Here is a 16,375-nt window from a genome sequence, read left to right on the forward strand (position 1 = left end):
AATTTACTAAAAGTACATTCAGAGCTCCCCAGCTACTCTTGCTGTTGATGATTTTGAGGAAAGCTCTGAGTGCACTTGCTCAGCTGTAAATCCATATGCAAAAGACAGTGACTGAGGATGTTACATATACAGGGTCTTTATCCTTCTAATTCCCCATCTTGCTTAGATCTAAATCGTGATTGAAATTGCATACAGTAGTTATGTAATTGAAGTGGATAGTTGTTGCTGATTATGTAGAGACCTCCAAATTGGTTTCATGTAGATCAAAACCAATCTTCAGAACTAAATAACATTTATCAGTGTTGCATGCTGACTCCTAGATAGCGAATAAAATTGCTTTGCATATCAGTTTTTTAATCAAGCTCTTATGAAAATTAATATGATGATAAAACACATGCAGTGAAGGAAGTATTCTGCCCATCTTACCTAATAATGTTAAGTCTGATTTTTAACTTGGAATTCAGTCTATTTTGGAATATCCACAAAGTTAGTTTGAATTTGGGTTTGATACTACATTTTAAACTTGTCAAAGCTATAAGCGATTAAATTCAAATTATTTAGGTGTGTTTTCTTTCTCCCACAAATAGATGAATTATCTAAGGACATGTGGGTGGGAAGGAATTTCAGAATGGTAGTACACGTTCCCCATTTTTATTTTCAGCTACTACCACTGAAAAAAAATATCTGTTTGTACTTGGTTGTAATGCGGTTACCAAATACATCATTACCTCCTACTGGTATTTATTAAGGAAATCTTAATTGTGATGGGCATCTAACCAAAACCCATCTTAGTGACAGTATGTGAATTGCTCCAATAAAACCAAAATACTGATTCTGTTATTTTAAAAATTACCCCATTCCATATTTTGTTCACTCATTCATTACTGTTCTTTTAAAATAGCAATGGAATGAGGTGACAAACTATTTTAAAAGCTTTATGAAAAATTACTTCAGTTGAGTAATTTCATGTTGGAGTTGAAGATGTACTCAATACATCTTCATTTCCTTTCATTTCAGACATATTATGTCTATGCTTATGTCTGAAGTAAAAAAATATTTAAATGTATCACATGGTGATATAGTAACAGAAGTATTTTCTACGTATTTATCTATCTTAAATTCCTGTGCATGTATATTAATATCTGCATCTTTGTTTGAACTTGTAGATCTGGCAGTGTGGGGGAAAACTGTTGTTTGTCCCCTGTTCCCGTGTTGGACACATTTATCGTCTCCAGGGTTGGCAAGGAAATCCACCTCCTGTCTACGTTGGGTCTTCTCCTACACTGAAGGTACTATCTTGCTGCTGATTTGAGATAACAGATTTAAATAAATCTGTGTAAATTATCAGTAGCAATTTAAAGAGCACTTCATCCAAATGTATTTAGTGTCTAAAGTTAAGATGTTCATCCACATGGTGATCATGGGTTTGCAGTCCCCCACTGGCCTGAAAGGGTGTTATCCCAGGCTCTGGTAAATTGATTAACATTTTAGTCAAGCTAACAGTAGGAACAGTACTATGGAGTGTAGCTGGAAATAAGCACAGCTGGGCATAGTGACAGAGAAAAAGGGCAATGGGAAGGGGGCTTTTCAGTGCAGGCAAGCTTCTCTGAAATTATAAAACCCTTCCACTAATCTGAAAAATCTGATCAAAAATATCTTCTGCATGTCTAAACTCCTTACGTGAGTCAACTTGTCTGCTTACTAGGTGAAACAAAGCATTGCTGAATGTTCTTACATAGTAAGCAGCTTCTGCGTACGAGGTAGTATAGAGGAGTATCTTTCTCCCTCTTCAGGCACCCTTGTATCCTAACAAGCAACAATGAAAAACTTGACTTAAGGTGCATGGGACTATAAAATCTTCTTGGTATTTCATAGCTATCTTGTTTAAGACTTTTTTTTTCACCCTTAGTGGACTAAAGCATATCATTCTGGATATTTAAATTGCAGAAGTTGAATGCAAACTCTGAATTGCAGTTCTGGTACTTAGCAAATGACTGCAACATTTATTGCATCACTTACTGAAGAGTCCTTATATAAAACAAACAAACAAACAAATAAAAAAAAAATAGGAGAAGACTTTGTACTCTCATTAAGCCAGTTTATTTTACTGGTTTCACACCTAAACTCTCATTTGAAAATAGTAGTCCTGTGTGTCATAATCTGCTGAAGATGACAAAATATCATTGCTATATAATAATTTCACACTATTATGGTTTTTAAGAGAAGAAATCTTTAAATCTGTGAAATTGACATGTTATTGTGTCTGACCTGTTGTGCATGCACTGAAATAATAGCAATGTCATTCTTCTTCACAGAACTATGTCAGAGTTGTAGAAGTGTGGTGGGATGAATACAAAGATTACTTTTATGCCAGTCGGCCAGAGACAAAAGCGCTGCCCTATGGAGATATATCTGAGCTGAAAAAATTCCGTGAAGATCACAACTGCAAAAGCTTTAAGTGGTTCATGGAAGAAATAGCATATGATATAACATCATATTATCCCTTACCGCCTAAAAACGTGGAATGGGGAGAGGTATGTAAAGCACATAACCTGTATTTATTTTCTGAGGATTGTTTTTAAAGTTCAGAATTCAAAAGGAAACGATTATTATTTGATATTAATCTGAGAACAGGCTCTTTGTTTCCTGCTATACCGATGTAAGTGATACTGGCCAGAGGACTACAGAGAAATAACCAAAAGGGGAAGAAAAAAAAAAAAAAAAAAAAAAGAATGCTACTTTAAAAGCTGGGATTTCTTTAAAATTAGATCCATGTTTCTTTCAAGATTAATTTTTGTATCTACCCCTGGCCTCAGTTATGTTTAAAACTCTTTTCTCCAAAATTGGAATTTATTTATTTCTAAAAGAAAAAAAAAGTTTGTACTAGAATATTGGCAAAGATTAATAGGTGAAAATTTATTTATTTATTTATTTTGGTGTAGTCGTCAAGAATAGGTTGTGAAATACAGAGAGAGTACATTCTGCCTATGTTTGCTAGCCTGAGATGTACTCATATTGGTACAGCCTCAGTAAATCTCTTGCCTGCATGTAATAATTTGATAAGATTCTTTAAGAGGAGTTTCCAGCATTAATGTATATGAGTATGACTTTGCTAAATCAAGGGTGTAGTTATAAACTTGGCATTTTCACTTAGAGAAAATTCATCAAAAGTGGCAATTTCACTTAGTTATGCTACCAGGTGGATACAGGACACCTCACTGAACCTGCCCTTCCCTTCTGGTTGTAAACCCACGCTTGGAGGAGCCATTACTGTAGGTCTCCTTCCCAGCTTCAAATGATTTTTTGGCCTTTCTGAGATGGTCCAGCCTTGCCCTTTCTCTTCTATCAATTTCACTTTTGAAGATAGTAGGGGCAAAGCCAAAAAATTATTTTGCTAGCAGGGGATGAGTCCTGGGTCCCACCAAACTGAACAACCTTCTTTCTGATGTACCTGGTTTTGTAACTTCAAAAGAAGATTAGAAAGTAGAGATCTATGCATATTCATGTGACCAAGAATGTGTCATCTCTAACTTCTCTGAGGAATTAGTGATTTATAGTGTGTGCATGGTGGAAAGAGGGTACAAATAGTCTTGTATCTGGGGACCAGGTGAACGATGCCACCTTTATTTCTTATCTGAAAGCTGACACAAAGCATCAGGTTAGTGCATTAGCTTTAGACCTGCTTTTGAATTTCACATAAAGGGTTAGAAACGCTTGTTATGTATTGCTCTTCACTGGGGTGAAAATATCTGAAGAGAATAAAATAATAATGGTCACCTTGTGGGAAATCATCCCTGATAAAAGCGAACAGCTCCAGAGCAGAAACAGGAAAGACTGAAGTTCAGAGGCTTCTGTGAAGTTGTCTTCAACTCTTCGCTGGCTGACGGTTATCCTACAACATCTGAGATTTTTTTTTTTTCCCCCATATGTTTGTAACATCACACTAATTGCATTTCCAAACCGTCAGGAATGAAAGCGGGCTTTATCTTCCCTAATACTGTCTGGAAGTCAGGTCTCTGGGCTAAGCTTAGTCCTCCAGGCTTCCTTCTGCAGTCACAAAGGAGAAAGAGGCTCCAGCAAAGAAAATAGGTTTGGCAAGAAAGTTATTTTGTGCCGTAAAGCCTTTTCAAAGCTATTTGTTGATCCTTCTGAGAAGAGAATGGGATAATCAGCAGCAAAGGAAGGCATGCTTTCTGGCAGGACTTGTGTTCTTTATCCTTGTGCCTGTGCCTGCCCCTCATCAGCGTTATCTTTCCTTTTCCCGTGTAATTGCTGCTGCAGAATGAACTGCTGAGCAGCCGGGACTGCTCCTGCCTGCGCTTAATGACCACTGTCTGCAGCTCCTTGGCATCAGGTTTATCTCCTCACGTCTTCCACAGGATGAGAGCAACTTCATCAAGCTCTGCCTTTATCTATGACAATCCGAGAGACCAAATGTGCTTTAATAGGAGATTGGATAAATTAAAATACTTGGAAGTCTTACACTGTAGTGTTGTTAGTTTGGAACTGAGCTTTGCAACTCTAGTTTCATTAGTGTAACTCCTATAAGAGCCCATAGATTAGCCTGGGCAGCTAGGAGCTCCATCTCCAACAGTTAACAGAATTTTTAAAATTTTATATGCAGACTTCTTTTGTATCCATCTGGCAGATATCTGTTTCTGGTCTGAAAGAGAAGTGGGAATTTTCCAAACTTTTCATGCTTATTTTTCCTTGAGACTAACTGAAAGTGCACAACCTTTTTTTCCAGATTAGAGGCTTTGAAACTGCTTACTGTATTGATAGCATGGGCCACACCAACGGTGGCGTTGTCGAACTGGGGCCGTGCCATAGAATGGGAGGAAATCAGGTAAGTGACTCTGAGGCAAGGTTGAAAGAGAAGTGCTTTCAGTGAATGATAGCAGGTCATTTTTCTTTTAAGTCTGCACATGAAGTCACTTATGTGCTGGCTGTGAAAATGGGAGCTAGAGGTTTTTCATAAGCATACTGACATTGATAAAATACAGGAATCTGAAAGTATCATTTCAAACACAGACTGCACAGAATTGAAGGCAAATCCGTAATCTTGTTTTCACAGAAGCAGGTATATGTGGAAGCGAGAACTGTGCTTTAAAGCAACCTTATCACTGCATTATAGAACATCTGCAGCTGGTAGCATCACTGCTGATTCATCATTTATCCTCCCTTAATAATTAATCCTTCAGGAAACAGCCCCCCCCTTACTCTAGCTCAGTGATTTCACAAATTTGTTTTGCTCTAATGGAAGCATAAAATACTTCTGTGCAATAACTCACCTTCCACCACAGGAGACACAATATTGAATATAAATTTGTCTGCTTCATTTACAAATTAAGTGTCAGAACATAATTACTAATAGATGATTGCAATCCAAGCTACTATTATGTTTGACTTGCATCTTCACAAACCTATGCAAACTATCAGGCAAACATACTGTTCTGTATTTGCATCTCCCTTTTCAGTTGGATCATTTTGCAGCATTTAAAACCCCTGTTTGTACTGATGTAGACTTGAAACAGGCAAGTTGTGTCACTGCAGTCCTGAAATCACATGCAGAAAGATTCTTTAAAAAATCATATTTGGTTAATTCTTGATAGGTCTTGGAAATTAATCTTTTACTTTGATATTTAATGCAAAAGTTCCCTAAACTACTATTTCTATATATGTTACCTCCAAAAACCTTTAGTAATTATTTCATAAGAAGTAACTAAGACAATATTTTGTATGCATTAGTTTGATTTCCTCCATGGCTAAAATATCAAAATGTTACTGCCTTCACCTGAAATTACTGTCCAAGACCAAGGACTTGCTACCAAACCTTTAGAAAGATAATGGGTCACTTAAACATCACATCATACAAAGAATTTTAACAAACACTTTCAGAAATCTCCCAAATAGGTGTCCCTTTATTTTTATAATTTTTCTCTTGCTAGGTAAGTTTCTTAGCCTTCTAAAGGAAAGTTATCAAAAAATAGTGTCCAAATAGTAAAAATGTGTTACGTCATGTAAAATGAAGGTAGGTGTAATAATACCAGAGAATATTTTTAGTGATGGTATTTCATTGGTATTTCACTTTCTAAACTGTTATTTCAATTCAGCTGTTAAAAAGGTGGCATCTTTTTTTCTGCTAGCTTTTCCGAATCAATGAAGCGAACCAACTCATGCAGTATGATCAGTGCTTAACTAAAGGACCGGATGGATCCAAAATTATGATTACACACTGTAATCTGAATGAATACAAGGAATGGCAATACTTCAAGGTATGCAACAGATATATATGGAAAATAGAAATTACAATTCTCATCTTGTTTTGTTACACCTTTTTATTATTATTCTACATGTATTGGAAAATAGAGATCTATGACAAGATTAACTGAACCACATAATTGTCAGTCACACATTCTCAGAAATCCATGCTTGCTGGGAAGACTTCCCCTAGGGGTTTTACTAGCACTTCCAGTCGCTGACTTCTGTAGCAAAATCTTTAAATAAAATCTCCTGAGGGGACATGTTCTGCCACAGGTATGTTAGGAGTTAGCACTTGTCTCAGAGGAAGCAAAGAGGATGTCCACTACCAGTGATAGTGTTTCTAAAAGCTCTTTATGACACCACCCTCTCTGCTTGTGTGCTTTCTGTCAAGAAAGCTTCTTTATTGGGTGTTGTGAGAAGATGACTTAAGTGCTAAGGTGCATTTAGCAGCTAGGAACAATACATCTAATTTTGGGAAGGCTAAATTGAAGTGTTTAAAGACAGAAGGCTATGTAGGAATAGGTAAACATAGTTTTTCTTTCTGCGTTGTCTTTGCTTTCTTCAGTATTTCTTTTTCCTGTTCATTAACCATTCCCTAAGAACATGCTCTGTTGTGAATTAAGGGTGTGGCACCGTTATAAAGCTATTGCAAAATCTATGCATTTTTAATAAAGACTTGGAATGTTGGCTGATATACATGAGAGGGCTGTTACAGCCTATTTAGTAAGTACATCTGCAAGTCCGCCATTAATTCTAGTTTTGAAAGTGTTATTTTTTAAAAAGTCTTAAGGTTATATTTCTGTTTCTCTTAAAAAAAAAAAAAAAAAAAAAAAAAAGAGAGAATGAATAGTCCAAGGGTGACGTTATCCTTGGATATGACTACACATAACTTGGTTCTGTGTCTAAGAAAATCTCATGCGTTGATTTTTTTTTTTTCTTCAATCTTTCTAGCATATTGCATGTTTCATTAGCTGGTTATCTGGATTGTGTTTGTCTGAAACACATGTAGATACTATTGATTGCAGTGAAATCTGTCTGTTATCCTTTAAGCCACCACACTGTTTCTGATACTTGCATAGAGCTGTGAAATCTCAAGCAACCTAACACTGTTTCCATTCAGTTACCTTGTGCCATTTATACAAAATTCTTTACATCTGAAATTTAAAAATCAGCAAGTAGTGTTTCAGTGCCTGCTGACTTCTGCTGTAGCATTAGAAAAATATATAGCACTTGCTAACTCTCCAGCCATTCTAGTGTGCCCCAGCATGTTACTTGGCTCTTCTGTAAGCATTTCTTTTATGCAAGAGGATCCATTTCCTCCACAGTGGTACCAAGTTGTGTAATTGTTTGCTTATTACCACAAGTTATAAGGAAGCCCAGTAGGCACAGTCTGGGCTGTAGAACAAAACACTGACTGGCTTCCAGAAAAAAAGAAGAAGAAAAAAAAAAAAGAGGTGGGGGGTGAGAGCGAAAGGACCACCAAGGGTGTGTAACCAAGCAGATATTAGAAATTTGGCACCCTTTGCTGAGCAGTACAGAGGGTATGACCGTTTCTCTTAATGAGGAGGGTGTAAGGAATGAAATGCTTATGAACTGCTACAAAAATGTTGTGGCCTGGTGCAAATGAAAGCTGCCAGGAGATGTTATCTGGTTGGTTGGTTGTTTCTGGAATGAACATTTGTGTGCAGTTTGGTGAGCATAACGTCTGTGCTTCTGCAGTGTGGAGCAGGAGGGCTTTTTGGTGACCGCGTGCCGGAGAGAGCGTGTCTTTCCACGGCCATGGGAGCAGGGGACAGGGCTGTGAAGCCCCAGCCATGGTGCTGCAGGTTTTTCTGCTACTCTGTCGTTTGGATGCAGCTTGTCAGCGAGGCAGGGCTGCCTCTGGTGCCCAGGGTCAGCAAGCAAGAGAGAAGCCATAGCGCTGCTTTGCAAATGCGTGAGATCCAGGCGCTGCAGCAAGGGGATGTGGAAGGAGCCAAATGTGCGAGTCTCAGCCTGACTGTGCTCCACACAATAGGTCTGCAGATTCTTAGGCAGTCTCCTGTTGCTCTGGAGGCCAGGCTTGCTCTCATACCCTCTTTTCTTCCTTCTACTAGTCAAACAGGCAGCAAAGTTATGGCTTTTTACCCCAGTGGAGTTAATGTTGCTGTTGTGCATTTGCTGTATGTGAGGGCTAACCAAAGGAAGATCTGCCCAGCAAAGTCAGTTTAAAGCCATCCTCTAGACTTAATCTTCTGTTTTGGTTAGAGGACGGGTGAAAGTGCTAGAAGCATTTTAGATACAGTTTTGCTTATATTCTTAACAGTTTGCTTACGAAGAGAAATGCAAGGCATTTTAAGCTAACTTACGTGCATCAACATTTTATAATATAAAAGATGTAATAATAAAATAAAAATAAAATAAAAAAATAAAAAAGATGTAATAATAAAAAGATGTAATAAAAGTTTTAACAAAGAAGGAGGAGGAGTATAGAACTGATCTTTTTTAGGGCACCTGAAACCTGTTTTTGTAACAGCAAATAGCTATATTACAATTGTAAAGAAAATGTTTTAAGACAAACCAAAAAAATATGTTCCTGGTGTTTTGTTTTTTTCCAGAATCTGCACAGATTTACTCATATTCCGTCAGGGAAGTGCTTGGATCGTTCAGAAGTGCTACATCAAGTTTTCATTTCAGAGTGTGACTCCAGTAAAGCAACGCAAAAGTGGGAAATGAACAACATTCTTAGTGTGTAGACAAACAAAACCTACCTACTGACACGTTAATTTGTACAGGACTGAAAATAGCCTGAAAACTGCTGCAATTATTAACTTTGTACAGCTGCGAGCCTCCTGATTTGGATGAAGGACATAGACGAACTGTGATTATTACAATAACATTATCATCCGCAGTTAATGTTTACAAAACTGCTTTACCTTAAACTCTGTAGATGTTTACATCTTTTTGTTTTAAGATGTTGGTAAATTAATGTGCTGTTAGCTATGTTTCATAGGAACATAGCTAAAAGCGTTGTCTTCTTTGGGATTACACTCAGGGGTCTGAAGGCAGTTTTTTTACACACACTTGAAAAGGTTGGAGTAACCAGATTTTCATAGAACTTGGTGATTATCAACCTGTTGTATATTTTTATTTAATTTTACATCTTACTAAGCACTGCCACAGGTTATTAGCCAGGGTGGCCTTCTCTCACAATCATGCTGCTTTTTTGGAAGGTGAATTTCAACATATTTAGTGCCTCTTTCATTTCTCTCTTTCACAAGAAAAAGCATTTGTCAGAAATTATACAATGGATTTTTCTGAGCTGTCACCACGGGTAGGGATCAACTGTACCACCCCATGTAATTATTGTGTTGCTGAAGACAATTTCTATCACCAGTTCGGCCGCTTGTTGGTGGGCGGGAGCAGAGGCTGCACACAGACGTGCTGCAGGCTCTCTGATGTGCCCCTTTGCTGGGGATGCTCTGAAAATATTATGCTGGGTCACTGCCCCATGTTCTACTCCCTGCATCTGCTGTGCTTGGCAGTGCTGGAGCAAGCAGATGCTTTGTGTGGGACAAGGAAGAGCTTAGTGTCGAGTTTAGCACCAGTGTGGTACATGCTGATGGAAGTAAGCACCCTCTCGATTCCAATTACAAATTTATAAGCACTTACCTGCTTGTTTAAACCATGCCTTACATAAAAACAATAATTTTTTTAAAAAGTGAGATAAAGTAAAACTGCATGATTATGTAAAAAAAAAAATAATAATAATGCTTCATTTATATTATTGTTTTAAATGGAAATCACTTAGAGATGAACTAAAACTTTCAAGCAGGAAAAAAAAATCCAACTTGCTAACACATTTGCTTACTTCTCTGAAAGGACATCTGTCAGCTAGTTTGGAGCCCAGTCTTAGATTTGAGAAGAGAAATGGAAATCCTGAAACCACATTTATTTGTGTTAATTTTTTCCGTATATTTTTATTGGAAACTTTTCCTGAGGGATTATGAACACAAAATACAACCGCTTGGTGCTATAATGTACAGAACATGAAGAAGTTTCTGAAAATGTTCCGAAGAGGAGTTTGTGAGAGCTCCCTTGGGAGTATAAATATTTACTCAGAGTGAACAGACAGGTGGAGGAGAAATGACTTATCCTCACTTCCTTATTCAAGATTTCGTGACTGTTAAGCGTTGACATCAGTGTACTGACTTAATAAGAGTTATGTCTATAACATGTCACACTATTAAGTATGACTAAATACTTCCCTGAAATCTAGAATAGCATTGCATGCAGCTTCCATTGATGTTAACAAGGGTTATGTATCATATTTGGTGACAGAGTTTGATCTTTATAGGGCTGTCTGCACTGATATATTAGTTTGGGATCTTTCCTAGTTTCTTTAAACTTCTCACCTATACTTTCAGAGGTATGAAAAATAGAAAATAAAGGAGGGAGAAACTGGAATAAGGAAAATAAGGGTGTGTGTTGGTACTTGTTCCTTGTGTGTATGAAAACTTACTCCATTTTTATGTGTTGGGTAGATTAATTTAATCATATTACTATGCATAAGAGAAAGAATGGTGGCACATAAATTGTGCGGGTGTGCATTTTAAATGGGTATTTTGTGCAATTCATTAAAAGCTGATGCTGTGTGTGAACATGAATCTCTGTATGTGAGACTGAAACCTTACAAAACATGAGATCATAAGAAGCTGTTGCTGTAATGACTTTTTCGTACTATAGCCTGCTTGGAAAAAATAATTCCCATATTCTTGCTTTGTAAGTTGATGATAATATCACTATGCATTTCTACATATTTTATAAATTTGATTTATGCAGATTTTGATACACTGTATGTTTCTGTAGAAATTGTATAAATCTTTAAAAAATTTATTAGGGAGAAATCTGGGAAACATGTATATCTTATGGGTTGCTTGTTTTTTAGGTGAAGTAAATAAAATATTTGAATTTTGGGTTTACTATACTTTTGTAGAGTAAAAATGGATTATTATCTTTATAGGAACCCCATATCTCTAAAACCGGACAACTTCTACGTTACAAACTTTAAAATATTAAAAGTGTTTTATTTTCCCTTTTTTTTTTTTTTTTTTTTTTTTTTTTAATCTAGGTACCTTTTGTCATATCTGAGGGAGCTCAGTTTTTTCTCCAGCAAAGTCAAGAATGACTCCCACTGTGAGTTGCCACGTGGACACATTTGGATTTTTGTACCTCCTGCACAGATCGAATTAGGTAGATTTACCATGCCCTCAGAAAATGAACCTGAGAATGATTTCTAAAGTAGAATCAAAGGTCCAGGTAAAAGGGGGTGGGCAATATACACAAGCTGTAGGTTTTTCACAATATTGCATTGTTCTGTGGCTGTTCTGAATGATCACATGGATGGAGACTCTCTGAATTCCTTGAAAGAGCTAGTGGTGGTGGCATGTGTTGGGTAAAAACATGCCCCCTGCAAGCAGTGCTACCACATAGGCAGGGATCCCTTTCCCAAAGCCCCCTGGGGAACCACGGTGTCCTTCTGGGGTACACCTGGGAGAAACCGAGTCATGCCTGGCAGCGGAGGCCTTGCTAGATTGAGCCTGTAGGACAGCTTCCCTAAGGCCAGCATGGTTGTCTGAGAGAGAACTGCAATTACAATTTTCCTGTTTTCATTTCTGAGGCAGCATAGACAATGAATGAAAGTTGCAATGAATGAAGGTAGAGGCCTCTGCTGGATTCCTGGGGGTTCATAAGAAGAGATATTTGGGAAGAGATGATCAGAACAAAAAGTACACCTAGCTGTGGAAGTGCTTCCAGTCATACTGTTTTCCACTGCACTGAGGAATGCCCTGAAGTCCTGACTGTCCTGAAGCTGCTGAGGGATCTCCGGAGGCCAGGAGTGATGACAGAAGGGAAAGTTGTCTGTCCTGCGGCCTGGGAACTAAGGTAAGGTGGTAGGGGAGGAAAACGGCTCTGTAACCCCAAGTTACAGAGTGGTAACTGGTTGCCAGTGGTATTGAAGTTATCAGGGATAAAGTAACATTGTACTGAGCCATTCCCACTTGGAGACTGGAGCTGCCCCCTCTGGTGTTTTTGTTGCTGTTGCTGTTGTTTGGTGGTGTTTTTTGTTTGTTTGTTTGCCTGTTACAGTGTCCCATTACCTTCCATGTGTGGTCCATGCTTCTGAAATATCAGGATCCCTTGTCTCTGTTGGACAAAACCAAAGAATATTCTGATTTAGGACATGAACTGAGCTTAACATAAGAACTTTAAAAGCACGTACGAGATCAGACAAAAAGTCTAGTTAGCACAGTGGCCTTGCTTCCCTCAGTAAGCCTCACTGTGGTCAAGCAGCACAGGGCAGAGCAAAAAGACAGGGTGAGGATACTTCTGTAACACTCTCCCTACTTCTGACAATTTACAGTTCAAGGGCTGTCTGAGCTAGGAACAATGTTTTTCTATTTAGTATTCCAGAATTTGTCTGACCAGTTTTTGAGTCTCGGCAGACTTTGGTCATCCATCACATCTGATTATGCAAAAAGCATGAAGGTTTCTAAAGGGACACACTGGCTCTGCAGCTTGTTCCCCTGCCGAGACAAATCAGTGAGATACAGAAGAATTATGAAGGCTTGTTAATGGTCTTAATTCCCAAAGGAGGATTTAGTGCTAGGTCAGTGCTGGGTTCAGCTAGCCAGGAGCAGGCTTCAAGGTGGCAGCACTGACAATAATGTCATCACAACACATTTTTCAAAAGACCTTTTTAGAAGAATGTGGTCTTTTCTACTGGAAGCTACCTGACCCTGTTGTTAAAAGCTTGTCCATTCAAACATCCGTTTGGCTCTGCTGAAGAGATGATTTACATGCACAACCTTACAAATAGAAGTTTGGGTCAAAAAACTTTGAGAATAGCCATAGAGCTTGTAGATGTAGCACCAGATAGCAAGCTAAACATTTTTCTGGTGGCTGACACCGTATTCAGTCCTGAAAATCCAAAAGTGTCTCCAATAGTGAGGCTAAGGCTAGTTGATCTCATGATATCTAGTTGGAGCTACCTACAGGTTCACTCACTAATTGCTGCTGGCCTGTGACAGCTCTTGATTGCACTGATGAAGAAAAATTGGTATAGACAATCAACTTTTTACTGGGTAGGTTTAAATGTCATGCACATCCCACAGTTGGAAGGCTTATGAGTCCCACAAGGGCTGTGTGTGTTGGAGAATGTAGCAATGAGCTCTACATCTGGGCTCTGTTACTGGATTCTTGACACTGGATTCAAAAGGAATCATGGAAAAGCAGACCAGGCTGTGATGGAGCTCAGATGAGAGGCCCAACAATTTCAGAAATGCAGGGATTGTGGGCAAAACGTTTACATACTTCAAGATGTGGAAAGAAATACAAACCAAAATAAGAAAACAAAGATAAATATATGCCTGGGATGGTAATGCAAGTGAAGCAGGTTTAGTGACAGTCACCACCACAGCAAATAATCCATCGCTGAGCAGTAAGCAGCTGAGTATATACTAGTGTTACATACAGGGTGCTTGTCATACACAGTTATGAAACAGTTTGACAGATCATTAGTGAATCAAAGATAAAACTTCTGTTCCATGCTTTTTTATTTTTTGTCCAAGTCGATTTGCAGTTTTGTTGTTGTTGCTGTAATTCTTGATTAAGTTCTAAAGCCTGTATACACTGCGTTTAGCTCCTGGGTTTGTAGCTGTTCTGATCAGGGGTTTCCTTTTGAAAACACAACAAATAAATAAATAAATAAAACACCTATTAAACCTTATATTTCTTTAGGAATAAGGCAAAGTATTCACAAGTAGTTCTTGTTTGTTGTTGTTGTTTGTTTTTTTTGAGTTACTTTTTGAATTACTTTACGTAATAATGCCTGACTTGCTATATACTTTTCTAAAAAACATCTCTTATATCTTCACAGAATTATCTATTACAGTTCCAGCGTCTCCTCCTGACTAGCATGTAATGTAGTGTATTGTCCATCCTCATCACCAAAGACATAAACACTAGTCCTCCTTTTTCCCCTTTGCTTGTGTTGGGAGAAAATATATTAACATGTAATGTATTTATTTTGTATAAACAGTGTGTTTCACCTGCTATTTTTTTATGCTCTCACTTCAGGATGCAGTCTACATTTGCAGTTCTTCACTGTTAGCTCTCATCTTTGTTGCAACACCATTCACCTCTTTTCTACAAGTCATTCACACACACACACACACACACACATATTTATATATATCGAATAGTCATCACTAGCCCTTAACCTGACCTCCAAAAATAACCTATGGGTTTTCATAGGTGATTCTTCTCAACTGGTGAAACAGGTAATTAATTTCTATCTTATTCCTGTATTTTTTATCCCATCACTCATTAACACGAGACCTTCAATGACAGCTTGCTTTCTTTATGAGGAGTCTGTCAGGAATTTCAGAAATCTACCTGATCTCCCTATTTCACATTCATTGATTTTTTTCAAAGTCTATGTGACAGGACTTTCTCTCATGTCTTATTTAGCCATTTGTCCAGAAATTCTCATCTGTACTGTGAGAGTTTCTCAACTTGCCATATGGACATGACTGGTCTGAAGTGCCCTGTATCCCCATGGAATGCTTTCTAAAAATTAGTGTCATATTTGTGACCTTCCATTACTCTAGTGCTAGGCAGTTTTAAGTGAAAAAAGACAAAGTACAGTTAATGGTTCAGCCATTTCATCCTTGGGTTTCTTTAGAACTCTAGGATGAATACCATCTGTCCTGTCATTCTGTTTCAAAACCTTTTATAGCTGGATTTGATGCAGATGCTCCACCATGCCTCCTCCATTACAAGTTCTGTCATGAACTTCTTTCTGAAGCTCCTCTTCAAGGTTAAAAATTAAAATTAAAAAAAAAAAGATTTTTTCCTGAATCTTCTGTGAGCATTGATTTTTGCATCTTGATCACGTGTTGTCCCAAAGGCCTGTTTGGTAGGCCTCCTGGTTCTGATATGTTTGAAAGTTAATAATCATGTATTTTCTCAACGTGTTCCAATGGTATTTTTCCCTGCAATACATTGCAGCATCTGGTCTGTTGGGGTGCAATTTTTTTTCCCTTTTACTGGTTTAGAAGTAAGTTCCACTTTTTAAAGATTGCTCACCTACATTTGTAATTGTTTTACACCTGCTCTTTATCCACATCAGTCTTGGTTTTTGTGGTCTCAGTCTACTTTACTGGGTGGTATGCATTTATGCTGGACCTCATGCAATTTATCAGTCTTCCTGATGCTGACGACCTTTTTGGGTGTCCCTCTTAGATCTGATTTGAGACAGACCTCCCAGTTCACCTCCAGCTACAAGTTTCTGGTGAGTAATTTCATAAGATTGTCCATATTGAACACGGATGTGAAAAACTAATTTAGCTTTTCTACTACAGCCTTGTCTTTTCTGACTGTTCCTTTTATGCTTTGATCACTTACTAGTTCTTCCAGTATTCCCAGGTGGGCATTATCTGAAACTCCTGATCTGACATACCGTGCTTTTTAAAGCTTAATTTGAAGGTAGTCATTTCCACATGCTCTTTTCCTTTTGTCTTTAATCTGTATTCAACATCCTTCTTATCAAAAGGTCAAAATATTATTTGAAAAACTGCTAATTGTATTTAGTCACTATATCATTCTCAGTTGATAGATCAGCCTGATGTGGAGCTTTGCTGTGGGTTGCTGCAGCTTATGCTGACGTGTGTGCACAAAATGATCTGGGTAATGATGTGGGTTAGGCTGGTAAAGCAGCACAATAGACTATTTTTGCAACAAAGATCTCCATCAGTCAGCATGCATTTGTAAATGAGATCATAAGCAAAAGTAATGCAGGTGGCTCTTCACACAGCATCATTAGGATATGGGACAAGAGTGGCAACGTTACACAGTTCTGCACAGTTTTGTGCAGAAATTGTGTTGGAAGCTAAATTAGCCAATTAATACTAAATGAAGTTGAGTCCAAAAGTCTTCACTGAGGAAAAAATTAGAAGAGTCTCTTTATTCTGAATTACCTCAAGATACACTCTTACGCAGGCACAGTATTTAAAATTCTGTAACCCATACAGCTTTTTAGGACACTTGAAGTGTTATATTTTGTTCAATT

At 37.9% G+C, this 16,375-nt stretch overlaps 1 protein-coding gene across 2 annotated transcripts in view; it reads left to right on the forward strand.

Annotated features, from left to right (window-relative positions):
* GALNT7 (polypeptide N-acetylgalactosaminyltransferase 7) overlaps positions 1 to 11,230 on the forward strand; it is a 71,023-nt gene extending 59,793 nt beyond the window's left edge. For both annotated transcript variants that reach the window (XM_068681229.1, XM_068681231.1), the window contains exons 8-12: positions 1,167 to 1,289; positions 2,316 to 2,534; positions 4,748 to 4,846; positions 6,147 to 6,275; positions 8,862 to 11,230. In XM_068681229.1, the coding sequence (XP_068537330.1) occupies positions 1,167 to 1,289; positions 2,316 to 2,534; positions 4,748 to 4,846; positions 6,147 to 6,275; positions 8,862 to 8,999 (708 nt within the window). In that variant the 3' untranslated portion in view covers positions 9,000 to 11,230. The remainder of the gene's footprint in view (positions 1 to 1,166; positions 1,290 to 2,315; positions 2,535 to 4,747; positions 4,847 to 6,146; positions 6,276 to 8,861) is intronic.
* Positions 11,231 to 16,375: the final 5,145 nt, after the last annotated feature.

Source organism: Anas acuta, chromosome 4 (assembly GCF_963932015.1).
Source record: "Anas acuta chromosome 4, bAnaAcu1.1, whole genome shotgun sequence".
NCBI lineage: Eukaryota > Metazoa > Chordata > Aves > Anseriformes > Anatidae > Anas > Anas acuta.